The sequence below is a fragment of the Chanodichthys erythropterus genome, chromosome 17, assembly GCF_024489055.1.
Source record: "Chanodichthys erythropterus isolate Z2021 chromosome 17, ASM2448905v1, whole genome shotgun sequence".
In the NCBI taxonomy this organism is placed as follows: domain Eukaryota; kingdom Metazoa; phylum Chordata; class Actinopteri; order Cypriniformes; family Xenocyprididae; genus Chanodichthys; species Chanodichthys erythropterus.
This window is the reverse complement of record NC_090237.1, coordinates 27889601-27907327: the sequence shown is the minus strand read 5'-3', so window position 1 is coordinate 27907327 and position 17727 is coordinate 27889601. Positions and strand designations below refer to the sequence as shown.

At 37.3% G+C, this 17727-nt stretch overlaps 1 protein-coding gene across 2 annotated transcripts in view; it reads left to right on the top strand.

The window, feature by feature from the left end:
- st14 (ST14 transmembrane serine protease matriptase) overlaps positions 1 to 17727 on the top strand; it is a 45093-nt gene that overhangs the window by 16254 nt on the left and 11112 nt on the right. For both annotated transcript variants that reach the window (XM_067365735.1, XM_067365734.1), the window contains exons 2-14: positions 2540 to 2687; positions 3029 to 3192; positions 4217 to 4287; positions 5059 to 5231; positions 5846 to 5881; positions 8777 to 9005; positions 10067 to 10203; positions 10401 to 10504; positions 13924 to 14033; positions 14226 to 14356; positions 14519 to 14623; positions 15425 to 15532; positions 15901 to 16014. In XM_067365735.1, coding sequence (XP_067221836.1) covers positions 2591 to 2687; positions 3029 to 3192; positions 4217 to 4287; positions 5059 to 5231; positions 5846 to 5881; positions 8777 to 9005; positions 10067 to 10203; positions 10401 to 10504; positions 13924 to 14033; positions 14226 to 14356; positions 14519 to 14623; positions 15425 to 15532; positions 15901 to 16014 — 1579 coding nt within the window. In that variant the 5' untranslated portion in view covers positions 2540 to 2590. The remainder of the gene's footprint in view (positions 1 to 2539; positions 2688 to 3028; positions 3193 to 4216; positions 4288 to 5058; positions 5232 to 5845; positions 5882 to 8776; positions 9006 to 10066; positions 10204 to 10400; positions 10505 to 13923; positions 14034 to 14225; positions 14357 to 14518; positions 14624 to 15424; positions 15533 to 15900; positions 16015 to 17727) is intronic.

The following is a 17727-nucleotide window of genomic DNA, read 5'->3' as shown; positions in this document are numbered from 1 at the left end:
AGATTCACACATTCTTAAACGTGTGTAAGGTCAAGGAAACTGGTCTAACCAGTTTTGATCCTGCAATATATGGGCCACTGAAACTTGTCTCAGCATGTGTTGATGCAAAGAACAGTGCATGTCAACATTAATATGTACATCATTTCAAAAATGCCTTTACGGTTCGGTGCATTCAGTACTGGTGGAACCAGTTGGTTACACTTTATTTTGATGGTCCACTTTAGACATTCTACTAACTATAAGTAACTTTGCAACTACATGTTGCTGTAGTAGACTGTTAGGGTTAGTAGTATAAGTTGACATGTAGTTGCAAAGTTATTTATAGTCAGTAGAATGTCTGTTCGCAGAGCGTCAAATTGTTGGCAGATATTAAGCAGACAGTCTACTACAACTCTAATGTTAGTTAGTTAATATGCATTTGCAAAGTTGGTTAAAAGAATGTCTAAATTGGACCATTGAAATAAAGTGTTTACAAAAGCTTTGCTTAATGTGTTTTTAGTTTATCTTTGTCATTCAGCTCTTCCTGTACCGTTTGGGAAGTGGGTTTGGTGGGTAGACAGCATAATCTGCCTACTCATGCATAATTTGCAACACATTTAAGTCTAAATTTTATGGGATTAAATAAAAATAAGTAGTACTGAAATATTATAGTTTTCAATAGTGGCTAGTTTGCATTAAATATTCTTACAGACGCCTCACTCCCAGAGGCTACTTTCATTCATTTTTCTAACAAATGTGGTGGTATATATTAACATTTTAATGTCATTTAGTGTTTTAACACTAGAAGTCCCAGAGAGCAGCCATTTGGCTTTTCTACCTATAAAACCCGCAGGACAGCCGATGGGCTGGAAGGCTTTAGGCTAATATCCTTAATCAGCTGTGAACAGTTGCTTTTGTTATGTAAACAATGTGGGGCCATGCTGAGCCACTTCAAGGAAACTTGTGTTTCACTTTGCCATCTTAGGGAGAAATCAACACATGTTTTTTTTTTTTCCTTTGTTGCTGAGATCTATTGATAAAAATAGTACAAAATAAAATAAAGAAACCAACCATTTGTACACATATTTACAAATAATATTAAAAAGTGAGTACATTCCAGCAATCACTCACAATCCTGGCACTGCCTGGCAATATATTATAAATACATTTTGTATATATTCATTATATATTAATCTTATATTTGAAATACATCATAAGTCCATTTTTAAAAGTGTTTGAAAGATGGGTTCAAGTGTACTACAAGTGGTAACTAAATACATTTTTCTATACAGAGATAGTATGTTAAAAGCACATTTTAGTTCAAATTCATGGTGTCTCAAAATAGCACAGTTGAGTACACTTAGATGTTCTTAAGATTATCTTAAGAAGTACTAAAGAAGAGCTTTTAGTATATTAAGTACAAAATAAGTGCATGGAAATAGAGCACTGTACATTATGGAAGTGTAAAAGTGTACTAAAATAAAGTGTATTTTACTGCACTTTTTTTTTCACCTGGGTAGACACTCCAACACTTTCCGTTTGCATTATTTTTATTACCACACTGGCAGATACTGATCATTTTACTTAAGTAAAATGCACTTTAGATCCCCCCCAGGAAACAAGACTAAATATCATATATAATTTTCTCATATAGAAAATCCATCTTGATTTAAGATTTTTTTTAATTTTACTTGAAATAGGATAAAAAAATACTTGGTATGAAAAGCATTTTTGCAGTATGAATGAGTGAGTTAACTTTTTAAACATCACTTGCACTCCCTCATTTCAGGGTTAACATACTCAGAGTTTTCACTTAACCTCCTTTCTGAAACCGGCCCATGGTCAATCAATTTCTCTGCTTTTAGCAGCCCTCCCTCCCCCACACATACAAACAAGCCACCAGCAACCATTCACACACACACCCCCAACCCCCCTGCAGATTGCTCAGGTAATGACCATATTTACACATGAATTGATGCTAATGATAGCCAAAAGACTAGCCAGTTAGCATCCACTTGGCTAAAGGAGGGTTACAAATCTCTGGGACTTCTAGTGTTAATGTGTTTGTGCTTACATGTTCTTTAACCAAAGCAACTAACAAGAATTCTTATATACAGTGCGCTGCTTTTCTTCAGTAAAGCAGATGTTGCACAGCAGGAACACAAAAGGAGGAATTTTAAACTGTCCACACTGCTCTTTTTGATACAACGAAAACTAAAAATGACATAAACGCACTCTATAAGCTTTGTGCTATATTTTAAGTTTTAAGTACACCAAAATGAATGTTTTTATTTCTTAACCCTCTTCCCTCTTGCTTTTGGTGCTTTTTTTTTTTTTTTTTTTTTTTTTAAAAAAAAATTAAAGCCCTAATGCTAATATAAAGAGAGAACCAAATTAATGCAAATTAATTTTTCAGTTTATTTCATGAATAAATTAAACCAACTGAATTCATGTTTCATTATGAAGGTGCTATTTTGTAACATTTGCTTGACCAAGAAACTAAATTTTGTTTACTTTTGAAGGACACTCTCACAGAAGAATACGTTCTTTTCTGTTTTAGGGAGAGAATGGGCGTCATGAGCAGGTCACCTTCCTGACGAATGAACAGAAGATGGCATCAGTACGGAAGACGAGCATTGCCGTGGGGGTCGTCGTTTCCCTGCTGGTATTGGCCGCAGTGGTCGGATTTCTTGTGTGGCTCTTTGTTGGTAAACCGCTTCAACAATTGTCTCTAGCAAACTTGCTCTTAAATCAAGAAGGTTGCACACCTATACTACTGTTCATATGTTTTGGTCAACCTTTATCAAAAACTTTATCATGAACTGATCCGATGTATCTATTTTTATAGTTTAAAAAAAAAAATGCATTTATTTGAAATGAAAATCTTTTGTAACATTATAAATGTATTTACTATCACTTTTGATCAATTTAATTAATCCTTGCTGAGTATTCATTTTTTTTTTTATTTTTTTTATTTAAAGAACCCATACATTTGAATGATAGTCTACAATTCTACTATTTTACTTAATAACATCTTTCCCTCTCTTAGTCAGGAGCAAAGAATTAGAAGTAGAATCCACAACTAAACAATACAGCCCATCCACGCTGGTTTACAGCGGACACATTAAGCTTCTCAAACCGGAGTACAGCCCAGTATATGAGAACCCTGAAAGTACAGAATTCCAACAAGTGGCAAAGGACCTGGAAGGAATTGTGAGTGTTTTTGTTGTTCTTAGACTTTCCTCCGCTGACTGTGTGTATGAGTGTTCTGAGAACTTTGACTTCCTTTTGAGATCCTTTATTCTAAATTCAATTTATTTTTATTTTTTTCTGTCCTCTTCACAATGAGCACTAGAGATTCACTGTATCATCTGTATTTTGAGATTTAAAAAAAAAAAAAAAAAAAAAATCAGTACATAAACTTGTATAGCTTAAAGGGTTAGTTCACATCAAAAATTTAAATAATGTCATTTATTACTCACCCTCATCGTCGTTCTACACCCATAAGACCTTCGTTCATCTTCAGAACACAAATTAAGATATTTTGTTTAAATCCGATGGCTCAGTGAGGCCTGCATAGACAGCAATGCCCTTGTAACTCTCAAGATCCATAAAGGTACTAAAAACATATTTAAAACGGTTCATTTGAGTTCAGTGGTTCTATCTTAATATTATAAAGCAACAAGAATACATTTTGTTCCAAAAAAACTAAATAATGACTTTTCAACAATATAGTGATGGGCTGAATTCAGAACACTGCTTGTGAGCTTTACGATCCGGATCAGTGGTCAAAGTCGTGATTTCAGCAGTTTAGCCGTTTGATAGGAGATCCGAATCACTGATTTGATTCGTAAAGCTCCAAAGCAGGGTTTTGTTGAATTGTGGGAAAGTCGTTATTTTATTCGTCTGAAAGAAAGTCATATACACCTAGGATGGCTTGAGGGTGAGTAAATCAAGTGGTCATTTTCATGTTAAAGCGAACTAATCCTTTAAGAACCTTGAGCAGTTTAACTGCTCAGGACAATCATGAACAACGACAACAATAACAAAATGAATAAATAAACATTTCCTTCTTTGGAATGATTGTATTTTGAAAAGGGCTATACAAATAAATGTCAATTATATTGAAATTGAATTGCATATATGTCACATGTTGTACTTTTACTGTCTATCATTAGCCATTTATATCTTAGAATAATAATTATGCTAAAAAAATAATCTACTGCTTCATTTTCAGATGAACGATACATTCACCAGAGATCCTTTACTTTCCAAATACTATACCAAGTCTGTCATCACTGCCTTCAGGTACAGCTGAGCCAACGACCCCTGTTCTAGATAAAGCGAAATTTATAGCACACTCTGTAAATCTAATAGTTTTTAAATTAAAGAATAGATCATTCTTTATGTCTTGATTTTAATGCCTAGTGGTTTCACTGATAGAGATAAATTACAAGTCTCATAGAATCTGGGTTAAAAAAAAATCACCCTAATAGAATACAAATTATTAATTTCCAGTTGAAATATTACAGTTGCTCATGCTCACAGTTAGGGGCCATAAAAACAGGGCAAAAATCCATTACACTGAATTAGAGTATCATACACTCTAAAAATGCTGGGTTAAAAACAACCCAAATTGGGTTGAAAATGGACAAACCCAGCGATTTGGGTTGTTTTATCTCTGTGGTTAGGTTAAATGTTTGCCCAACGTGCTGGGCAGTTTTATTTAATCCAACTATTAAAAATCAAGACACATAATTACTAGAGGCAACAGTAATAATCAAAATATAAACATTTTTTAATAAGGAATTTAAAACATCTTTACTGTTAAATTTGTATTCATTAAACTTATTAATACATGTTAATTTATTTCACTTGTTCATGTTCAGTAAGAAATCACCCAGAACACCCTAGCAACAGCATAGCAACATCCTTAAAACCATAAATACCTTAGCAGCTGCATAGAAACATCCTGACAACAGCCTAGCTTTTGACAGTGAGTTTTGCATTAGCAAGTACCACAAAAATGTAGCTGTTTTTACTTTCATTCAATAATATATCAGTATCATGCATCTGCAGTGAAGGAACCTTAGCGTATCATTGGTCTCAGTTTGATGTTCCTGAGATGGAAATGGAGATCCTCCCAGAGCTGACAGAGCAGCGTGTGATCGAGGCTCTGCAGAAGAGCATCCGACAGGAGGGCAAACGCTTCAGGAGCATCGTAGTCTCTTCCAGCGATATCACTGCTTCATGTAAGATGATTGCTAATTATAAAGAAAGAGCATATTTGCTCCACATAGTCACAATGCACTAATTAGGGTGAATAAAGGAAGATTAAATTGAAAATGGTTGTGGAAAGTACATTATGACTGTTTTTTGTAGCAAAATGCTGTGACAAACATGTATATAAATGAACTCTAGTGGAAACATTATATAAAAAAAAAAAAATGAATATGAAATATGTATGAAATGGCCCCTTTAGGAGTGCCGATGCTTTTTTAATAACTTTTTAGATAACAGTAGGGACTTGCCTCCAATGTGCGGCTCAGTGCAACAGAGTAATTCTCTGTTTCTGCAAAAAAAAAAAAAAAAACTGTTACTGTCTGTCCTTCTCCAGTCCCCATTTGCATTATATACATGAGAGCAGCAGGCCTGAGTGACACCTCAGTGCCCTGCATAAAATGATATCTCTGTACGGAGAATCATGTCGCTGTAGTGAGGTGAGAGACTGGTATTTGTGAACGTCGAGTCAAGGTGAGGGGTGGAGGAGGAAGAACAGAATGTCTGACAGGCCTGTGGAAAATAGAAGGAAAGAGGACTGAAAAAAGTACAGCATGCATCATTCTCTCACTCTCTCTCTTTGCAGCCACAGACCCTCGGATGGCCAGGGACCCCAGATCCAGTGAGTAAAGTGTGTCCCATTTCAGTCACCGCTGCACTGTAATTTTCCACCTGGGTTGTCGTGCTCTCTCCTGTCACTCACTGAAAAATGCCTGCCCGCCTCCATCTCACGCTCGCTCTGTCTCTCACTCGCTTTCCCTTCCACTTACCTTGCTGTGCACAACAGCACAAGATCTCAAAAGCCTGTTTTTCAACCACAGACAGCAAATGTATAGCTCTTCAACAACACCTTTGTACAAATGTCTAAATTATCTGTATTAAACTCCAATTGCATGGGACATTCTTGTAGACCTATTTTAAAGGAGGGCCCACACTAAAAGATTTTTAAAATCTTATCAGATTTTCAAAATGCAGAGACAACAAAAATGACGATTTAAAAAAAAAAAAAAAAATCATATAGTATGTGGATTGCCACGATTTGACCAAGACAGCACATTACACACCAGATTCCTGACTGTGAACACAGGAAATCTTGCAAAATTGCTCACGGTCAAATGTGACTTTAGAGTAAATGCACATGGTGGACGATGGGCAAGAATAAATGGCCATAATAGTGTTTGAACTGCGTTTTACAAAAATATGCAGGAAAAAAAAAAAGGTTTGGATGAAGTCGTGTTATGCTTCCGTAAACTTGCTTTCTGATCATTTCATTTCATGTGACAATCGGATTGCATGCACGTTTGTCCCTCGGGGTTCCCAACACAAAACAGGATTTCTGATGTTGAATGTTGAATATTTACGATTTAGGATTGGTGCAGCCCCCACATTCTTCCGAGCAGATTCAATCACTCTAAACACACATCACCATCAGAACCATCAAGATAATAAGGACTTGTTGGAAAGGGAGAATTGGGTCCAAAATTGGCCTGATTATCTTGTAATGTGTGGGTGCTTTAACATTTTGAGGAAAGACAACAAACATTTAAAGCATGCTTTGTCGACTTCCTTATTTTAAACCAGGGATTTCCTAAATTTGTGCCAGACAAACCCTTTGAATACACTCTGAGATTTAATATTTCAATAATTTAACTACACAGTCGCATGATCATAGTTCTCTCGGTTATTGGTCACATGACATGCAGGTATTGTTTTATAAAAATATATATATAATTAGTGAAATAATTATTATTTTTAATTTGACATTTGTTGATTAATTTGTTTTGCTTAAAGGTACACAATGTAACTTTTGGCCCTCTTGTGGTAAAAAACAAAACAAAACTGCATGCATTTTGCAGATCATTGTTTTGGTTGTGCTTCGGCTATGCATGACCGTGGTATATAGTTATATGGTTATCTTACTGATCATAAAACATTCACTACTAGATACACTATATTGCCAAAGGTTTTGGGATGCCTGCCTTTACGTGCATATGAACTTTAATGATATCCCATTCTTAATCTATAGGGTTTAATATGTAGTTGGCCTACCCTTTGCAGCTATAACAGCTTCAACTCTTCTGGGAAGGCTTCCACAAAGTTTAGGAGTGTGTTAATGGGAATTTTTGGCCATTCTTCTAGAAGCTCATTTGTGAGGTCAGGCAAGTGATGTTGGCGAGGAGGCCTGGCTCACAGTCTCCGCTCTAATTCATCCCAAAGGTGTTCTATCGGGTTGAGGTCAGGACTCTGTGCAGGCCAGTCAAGTTCCTCCACACCAAACTCACTCATAGAACAGGAAGGGGCCATCCCCAAACTTGGGGATGCCACAAAGTTGGGAGCATGAAATTGTCCAAAATGTCTTGGTATGCTGAAGCATTAAGAGTTCCTTTCACTGGAACTAAGGGGCCAAGCCCTACCCCTGAAAAACAACCCCACACCATAACCCCCCCCTCCACCAAACTTTACATTTGGCGCAATGCAGTCAGGCATGTATCATTCTCCTGGCAACTGCCAAACCAGACAGAGAAGCGTGATTGGTCACTCCAGAGAACACGTCTCTGCTGCTCTAGAGTCCAGTGGCAGTGTGCTTTACACCACTGCATCCAATGCTTTGCATTGCACTTGGTGGTATAAGGCTTGGATGCAGCTGTTCGGCCCTGGAAGCCCATTCCATGAAGCTCTCTACGCACTGTTCTTGACCTCATCTGAAGGCCACATGAAGTTTGGAGGTCTGTAGCTTTTGACTCTGCAGTAAGTTGGCGACTTCTGCGCACTGTGCGCCTCAGGATGCCCTGACCCCACTCTGTGATTTTACGTGGCCTACAGCTTCATGGCTGAGTTGCTGTTGTTCCCAGTTTCTTCCACTTTGATACCACTAACAATTGACTGTGGAATATTTAGTAGTAAGGAAATTTCACAGATGGACATATTGCACAGGTGGCAACCTATCACGGTACCACGCTTGAATTCACCGAGCTCCTGAGAGCGACCCATTCTTTAATTATTTTTGTCACTTCCAAGTACTCCGGCACATCTTTAACATCAAATCTCACTGCAGCAAGTAACTAGACAAATCGAAACATGTTTTTATTTGAACATTATATGGAAATCTACTTCTGTTTTTCTCCACTGGAAAGACCACTGATTGAACTTTAAAGTCAAAATGAAATTGTTTATTTTATTTTTTTATTTTTTTTATTCTAATAAGACATGTTTACATGATCATAAGACATCTTAGTTTTAGCGTGTACAATTTTCTCCATCGAGGCTGTTATTATTACTGCACTCTTGACTTTCTCCTCAATATTCTAGAACAGTCACTGTGTATTTCCACATATCTCTTCATATGCAAGTATATGAGTGTTTTATATTAAGAACACAAATGCAATTTCCATAAATTACATTGTGGGATCTGTTAATTTAGGCAAATATAAGTACACACGCACTCTCAAGTTCGTTTGAATGTAGATGCCATCATGCAGTAAGATCAGATCTTTTTACTTTTCCTGTTTGTTTTCAGAGAAATGCTTTTACAGTCTTGTGGCTGAAACCACCAGCAAAGAATTCACGTCTCCTGGACATCCTAAGAATTACCCAGCTAATTCCCGATGCCAGTGGCAGATCCGTGCTCCTAAAGGCTATGCCATTATTGTCAAATTCAGGACCTTCCACATTGAGGATGACTGTGCCAATGACTTTGTGGACATCTATGACTCTCTCAGTCCTGACAGCACTCACGCCATCACAAAGTGAGTATATGCTACTTTCACACCTCAGATTTGACTTCATATCATAGCATATACCATAACATATTATCAAAGTTTTAAACAGTGCTGCAGCTGCTTAATATTTTTTCGATAAAACCATTTTTTTTTTTTTTTTTTTTTTTTTTTTAAGATTCTTTGAGAATAACATGTTCAAAAGATTTTACTGTCACTTTGGTCCATTTAATACGTCCTTGCTGAATATAAGTAAAGGTGTATAGGATAAATAGCACTATCTTCTAAACATCAAGGGCGAAGCCCCCTCATCGCTCTGCAACAGTTACACAACTTTTCAATTCAGTTTCATTTTTCATGGTTGGCCTCAGGCTTCTAGCTGAAGATTGGCTTGTTAAGACCCCTCTCTAGCACCTCCCAGATACATGCCAAGTTTTAGTCACCTCATCACTGGGTGAAGACAGTCTGTGGTAAAGGAGCACTTGTTTTTGTTTTATTTTCTTGATTTATTTATGCTTTGTAACAAATCACCGGAAGTGTATAGGTCACAAACTGTATCTCGAAGCCAGTGGGCTCTGAACATAATTCTCACAACACTGCTCAGCCTCTGCCCAGTTTCCAAGGTGACACAGAGTTTCTGTGCATCACAGCCATACAGCTCTTAATAAAGCTGTTACGCCCCAGGTATCTCTCCCTCTCTTTTTCTCTGTAGTAAGGCTGCTAAACTGGTTATAGCCATTTGACTTTGCTTGTCATGTAGTTTCACAAGAGATTGCATCTCTTTAATTGAGGTTTGCAAACTTTATTTGATTGAGTGAAGGACAAAGTTTAGACATTTTTGACTGAATTTATGATCTTAAAGATTTATCATAAAAGTTTAGTCCATATTTTAAAGGTCACATCTGTCATCTACAGGCCTGTATTCTCATAAACCCTGCACTTGCAGCACATATTTGTTATATCGTCTTTCATTTTAGAAACAAACATACTGATAATACACTCTACACAGGTTATAATCAACAAATAGTATACAATTATAAAAAGCTCTTCAATACAGTTGTCACTAACACTCTTGCATCTTTCTATCACAGACAGTGTGGACTTCGCCCTCCTACAAATCCTCTTGAGGTTGTTTCTTCTGGTAACATCATGCTTGTCAACCTGGTCACAGATAAGGTCCAGAGACGAGGATTCAAAGCGGTTTACACTGCCATTCCTGCTACGACTGGTAAAACTTGTAATCATTCCATACAAATGTTTTAGCAGTCATCATCCATTTCAGATTAAGTCTTTGTAAACACTTGCAGTGTCTGACTTAAAGCAGCCTTGAATCTCGAAAAAGAATGTTGAATTGACTAGAAAGTGTTTCATGTTGGTTTCATAATAACTTTTTCCCATTTGTTTGACCCCCATATTAATTTCTAGCAGGGAGCTGTGGACAACATCTGACTGCTTCCACAGGAAACTTCACCTCTCCTCATTTTCCCAGTTTCTACCCTCCTTTGGTGGACTGCAACTGGAACATCAATGTAAGCCTCACAACACAGTTTTTTACCTTTCTTTGATTAACAACAGATACCCCTTTTCCACAGGGTTCCCAGTCTGTGTCCGTTCTCGAACCATTCCACGCATTTTCCAAGCAGAAAAGGGGGTTCCAGGCCAAAAAGATCTTTTGAACTCCAGTCCTAAAAACTTGCTGGTCTTTAACGGAGTTGGGGAGCGGGGGCCAAGAAATGCTGCCACTGTCTCCTTGAGCAACGTGATAGAAAAAGCACTGTCGCACTTTAAATAGTGCAACACTATCAGTCTTTTCAATTTTAAAATAGCCTTTGTTGAAGAGTTGTAATCCATGAACCAAGCCATTCTTGACCAAAGGAGGCTGTGAAAATAAATCTGCATCGTTAATACTTTGATCTTTTATTTTCTTTTACTTTTTGCAACCTCCTTTTGCCAAGACAACAGCTCTGAGTCATCTTCTATAATGCCTGATGAGTTTGGAAAACACCTGACAAGAGATCAGAGACCATTCCTTCATGCAGAAACTCTCCAGATCCTTCAGCTCCATGTTGGTGCTTCTCCTCTTCAGTTCACTCCACTCATTTTCTTTAGGGTTCAGGTCAGAGGACTGGGATGGCCATTGCAGAAGCTTGGTTTTGTGCTCAGTGACACATTGTTGTGTTGGTTTTGATGTTTGTTTGGGATCATAGTCCTGATGGAAGATCCAACCACAGCCCATTATAAGACTTCTAACAGGGACAGTCAGGTTTTGATTTTTTTTTTTTATCTGTTGGTATTTGATAGCTTGTTCAGATACACGGTATCATGGACTCTGTCCAGGATCTCTGGCAGAAAAATAGGTCCACAACATTTAAAGCGGATCAACAGTTTCAGTGTCAATTTATCTCTGAAAAGAAAATAAAAAATAAAATGGAAGAACGGGCAGTTTATGCAAGCTGTCGCTAGAATCACTCCCGGTACTATGAACAGCAAAACAGAAATGCCACACTGCCTGCACAAACACTGGGACATGTAATGTTTTAAAACTGTTTTACAAATATTTTAAAACTGGCTATAGTCAGGTATTTAACACACAGTAGCGCTACGTCACCATTCGTTCCTCAAGGAAACGCGCAGCCTTTTTCTAGTTTGCCTGGCCGAGAACACGCTCTGGCTCCAGAACGAGAACCACTCTGGTGCAAAAGGGTTAAGACAGTACTCATGTTTTAACCCTTTGATGCACAAGCTATGAAAACCCCTTCTAATGCGCAACATGGGTCAAAAATGACCCGTATTCATTTCCTATGTAATTTCAATCATGGTTGAGTGTTTCTTTGCTGAATCTTTGAAAGAAATGTATTTTATCATTAATTTATTCCAGGTATTCCTTAAATATCTTGTTTTTGATTGACAAAAATCATTATGTTCATTTTTTCTTTCTTACTTTATAAACAAACACAGTTTTTGTCTGTCTACATCAATTTTACACACATGGGTCAAAAATGACCCGTATTCATTTCCTATGTAATTTCAGTCATGACTAAGTGTTTCTTCGCTGAATCTTTGAAAGAAATGTATTTTGTCATTTATTTATTCCAGGTATTCCTTAAATATCTTGTTTTTGATTTTAACAAATCATTGTTTGTCATCTTTTTTTCATAAACAAACACAGGTTTTGTATTTCTACATCAATTTTACACACATGGGTCAAAAATTACCCATATAGAAACCTTTGCAAATTTCCGCAAGAAGGAACATATTTACTGCAGACAACTGTTCATCCGCCACACATTTCATGTCTCAACATGGCTGCTTTTGTATATTTGATGGATGAAAGACATATTATATTTCATATAATAGGCTGTATATTATATTTCATAATTTGTATTTTTTGTCATAAACCAATGCTACTGGTCACCTTTTACATCTATCAGTGTTCCTGAAAAGTAACAGTTTTGAACAAGGTTTCTGTCCAACAGTGAAAATATATAATAAGTGTATCGATCAACAGTGATTTTGAATTTCTTTATCTAGAGTGTTAATGGATGTTCCTCAACAGAACTGAGGTGGATGATGACATCACTGTAAAAAAAGCTGAAAGTGTACTTTGCGAACAGTCAAACGCAATTTAAATGTGTATGTGCAGGGTTGCACATACAGTTACAGAAATCCGGCGGAAATTATAAAAAGTTACAAAAATCTGTATGCTGACCCTCACGTACACATAAAAAGTGAAGTATACGTTGGCCTTTAGAAAGGTAATGAAACACACATTCAAAAAAATTCATTCAAAAGGAAAGGAAAAATTAAAATAAGGATTTGGTTGAGTAATACATGGAATAATGAATGATAAAATTAATTTATTGTAATATATGCGATTATAGAAAATAACTAATTCGGGTCACTTTTGACTCATGTTGTATTTGTCAAACTGTTACATTTCAGGAACGCTGACAGACATAAAGGATGACCAATTGCGTTGATTTATGACAAAAAATTAAAAATTATGAAATATATAGCCTAATATATTAAATATAATAAGACTTACATCCATCAAATATACAAAAGTAGCCTTGTTAAGATGTAAAATGTGTGGCAGATGAACAGTTGTCTGCAGTAAATCTGTTCCTACTTGCAAAAATTTGCAAATCTTAAAGATTTCTATATGGGACATTTTTGACCCATGTGTGTAAAATTGATGTAGAAACTGTGTTTGTTTATAAAGTAAGAAAGAAAAATAAACATAATTATTTGTAGAAAATCAAAAACAATATATTTAAGTAATACCTGAAATAAATAAATGATAAAATAAATTTCTTTCAAAGATTCAGCGAAGAAACACTCAGTCATGACTGAAATTACATAGGAAATGAATACGGGTCATTTTTGACCCATGTGTGTAAAATTGATGTAGAAACTGTGTTTGTTTATAAAGTAAGAAAGAAAAAATGAACAATGATTTTTTACAATCAAAAACAAGATATTTAAGGAATACCTGGAATAAATGAATGATAAAATACATTTCTTTTAAAGATTCAGCAAAGAAACACTCAACCATGATTGAAATTACATAGGAAATGAATACGGGTCATTTTTGACCCATGTTGCGCATTAGAAGGGTAGTGATACAAAAATGATTTTTATTAAAAAAGTAAGAAAGAGAAAATTAAAATGAGGATTTGTGATGATCAAAAACAAGTTAATTGAGGAATACCTGGAATACTGAATAATTAAAATAATTTCTTGCAAAGATATAGAAAATAAAAACTCAGCCGGGTCATTTTTGACCCATGTTGTGCATCAAAGGGTTAAAATTAATGGTGATCTACAATATGATGGTGATGACATGAAGATAACATTTTCATATTTGGATAAACTATTCCTCTTGAAGTGTTTGTTGATTCATACCTTTTTGAAAATAACCCTGAAGAACATCCTGTGGATTCTGCAGGTTCCTGCTGGCAAAAAGATAAAGATTGAGTTCAGTATGTTCCGTGTGAAAGAGCCAGGGGTGGATACTAGCAGCTGTCACAAAGACTACATAGAGGTGCTGGGAAAAAGGTAAGTTCTGTCATCTGTCCTGCAATGCCAGCCAGAACGATTTCCCACATTGCTTATTGACAGCTTCCTGACAATCTATAAAATGGCATAAAGCCCAATTTAGCTAAAAAACAGTTGGCCAATCTTGTTGTTGTTGTTGTATTTCTTAACCTTTGTTGTATTAACAGTTCTTTCCTTCCTCCATTTTTGAAGGTATTGTGGGGAGAGACGTAGACTTGTGCTCTCTAGCCCCGACAATAGCTTGGAAGTGAAGTTCCATTCAGATGAATCCTACACTGATAAGGGATTCAGGGTCGTTTACACCGCCTTTGACCCTGTAAACCGTACGTAAGCCCAGTGTTTGAATAGGACCATCTAAATGCAGTGATCCGATTTTGATCCAGGAACATTTAAAACAGACACATCTCATTATTATCAAGATCATTAGATCTCTCCTTCACTTCCTCTTGCGTTGAGTCCTGGCTGTTTCCTGTTTTCTTCTCCAGCTTGCCCTGGTCAGTTTGCATGCACATCAGGCTTCTGTATCAAAAAAGAACAGCTCTGTGATGGGTGGAACGACTGCGAAGACATGAGTGATGAAAGAAACTGCAGTAAGTCTCACCCCAGTCAGGATGTTGCAACATTTAATTTAAGCCTTTCAATTTATTAATTAGAATTTGAATTGAATTAGCCCTGTCCAACGGGATATTGATTTGGAATGACAGGATAATGCACAACAGAGATTTCATCAGTCAAAAATTATGATAAATAATTACATCAATAATTTAATTATGTTGATTTATGTCATATAGACATATCTGTTGTTTTCTTCAACTAATTGGACATATTCCTCCAAATTAAGTTTAGTACTGGAAAACCAATTAATAGAATTTAATTTTGTCAAAACACCTCATTGTTTTCAGATAACTTTATAAAAACATTAACAATAAAAAAATTAACAATTCTATTAATTGTGTATTTATATTAAATATTATAAATTAAATTATAAATAATAATAATACTATTAAATTGAGGTGTTCTTTGTACATAAAATGAAAGTTATTGTCTATTGAACATTTAACACTATAGGTGGCATTTCAAATATCAATTACTGAAATCGTTAAATGTTTCTGGAAATGGGAAATATGTTATATGAAAGCATGGTTATGGTTAATTCATACAGAAAGAAATTACATGCAAATTATGTTTCCTTAATTTCTGATTTGAATTATAATTCTGAATCATGTTTGTTACCTAACATTAGCCATTGAACTCTGGGAATACTTGGAAATCTGTTTATTGGAATTTGAAGTAATCTTTTCAGGACAGTACACACTGATTATTAGTTAGGTGGTATTTCCCATAAGTTTTGCATTATTCAGTATGTGTTTTGTGTTTGTTTTATGTTTCAGAGTGTGACGAGGATCAGTTCACTTGCAGTAATGGCCTTTGTAGGCCTCAGTTCTTTGTGTGTGACCGAGTGAATGACTGTGGTGACAACAGTGATGAGCAACGTTGTGGTGAGTTTCTCCTATTACATTTTAACAAACATAATCATTTATTTATTTATATATTGCTCAGTTCAGCATTAACATTTCAGCAGTGAACCCTGTTTGGAAACCCTGCTCAACAGGAAGTCAATTTACTAGGCCACTGCTTTGATTTTTTTTTATTTAAAGCGGTACCTTGATGGGATCACATTACGAGCTGTTTTCTGGGATTCAAATAAACACTAAATTAAGACGAACTTACCTTAAACTGGCATTTCCTTGGAGAACTTCAACATATATGCACCTTTAAGGCTTACTTTGTTGTTGCATACTTCAAAAACACACAAATTTTTACCATTGAAGGACACTTGACAAGGTTTTGTTGTTGTTCCTTCTAGATTGTGGTAAAGCTGAGGGAAGGTGCGGGGATGGCGCATGCATCCCACAGGAATTTATATGTGATGGGAAAAATGACTGCGCTGATGGCAGTGATGAGGTCTCCTGTGTAGCAGGTGAGTGAATTTAACTTTGATTACTGACCACTAGGGGTGTGAGATCTCGTGACATGAGAATCCGCAAGATTAAAATGTGATGAGATTTCTCGTCAAGGTGAAAAGCTATCTTGTGATATTGCCATGATGGAGTATGAGGGTGAAATTAGGATAGAATATGCTACCCCTGCATTTACATTACCCCTCCACTGTTATTTTGCGTTTTATAGAAATAAGAACCATTTAATTCAGTTGGATAAGTCACTTCAGTCCCATCAAGCTCATCCAACATTAGCTGCAGAGTCGTACATAGTGCAGCAGGAATCAGAGTTTCGCTCATCACGTGACGAGAATAAGTAACGAGATGACTGACAAGACTGTGGCAGAGGATTCGATGTACAACAGAGCCTGAGCATCTGACAAATGAAAGTAAAATGTGAGCACGCATTCAAACGTGACTTCAATTTTAAAAAGCGGCTCCCTGATGCATGCAAATATCTCCCAATATGAAAGCTATCTTTGGCTGGGCTGTGTAGTTGTAACCATATCTTAGCTCTGTATCATGCTTAAAGAAAAATTTGGTCTCTATTTGTACTTTGGATATTGAGTACTTTGTTTATTGTTGCACTTATTGTTTGCACTTAATAAGACTGAGAATGTACTTAGTTACGAACGTAACATTGGTTCCCTGAGATACGGAACGAGTACTGCATATGGGGAAAAGCTCCTTTTTTCCTCCGTGCTGAAGCCTTTTTCAATAGCGCAGTGTAACTGCATGGCCATTGGTTCACTCATGAAAAGTTGTTGAACCAATGACGGCGCGGCGTAGCAGCGCGAGCCTATGGTGATGCAGCGCGCCCGTTTTGGCGGGGCTTATGGCTATATAAGTGGGCATTTTGCCATAGGATTTCAGGTCATTCGACTGAAGCGACAACACTGAGCCACAGTCTCGTGGCATGGCATAGCACGGCTCCCATTTAGGGACCATGGGTGCAGAGCCCACAATTCTTGCTGAGGATGCCAGATTGTCCTGTTCGCCTGAGAGAGGAGGTCCCGTCTCAGGGGGATCGGTCATGGGGCTTCCGTGGAAAGCCTGAACAGCTCCGAGGACCAGACTTGGCTCCTCCAGAGTGGGGCCACCAGGAGGACTCTGTGTTTTGTCTTCCCTGATTCGCCTGATGACCTGAGGGATCAGCGCGATCGGGGGAAAAGCGTAAAGGAGGAGGCTGGGCCAGTTGTGGGCAAGCACATCGAAGTCCTTTGAAAAGTAAGTTGGGGAGTGAGAGTTGTCTTCTGAGGCGAAGAGGTCGACCTCTGCCTTCCCGAAGATCTCCCAGATTCTGTGAACCGTCTGGGGGTGGAGCATCCACTCGTCCGAGGGGACATTGTTCCGAGATCGCATATCCGCTCCCAGGTTCGTTCTGCCAGGTATATGCGTTGCCTTGAGTGATCGCAGCCTGGGTGCTGCCCATTCCAGGAGACATTTTGCCAGAGCGCACAAGCGGCTGGACGAGAGGCCTCCTTGGTGATATATGTAGGACACCACCGTCATGCTGTCCAACTGGACTAAGACGTGGCGCCTCTAAAGGAACGCCTGAAAAGAGTGAAGGGCTCGTTCTACTGCCAGCACCTTGAGGCAGTTGATGTGGAGATGGCTTTCCTCGTGAGACCACGAGCCGAAGGCTGGTCTGCCCTCGCATACAGCGCCCCAACCTAGGTTGGACGCGTCTGACG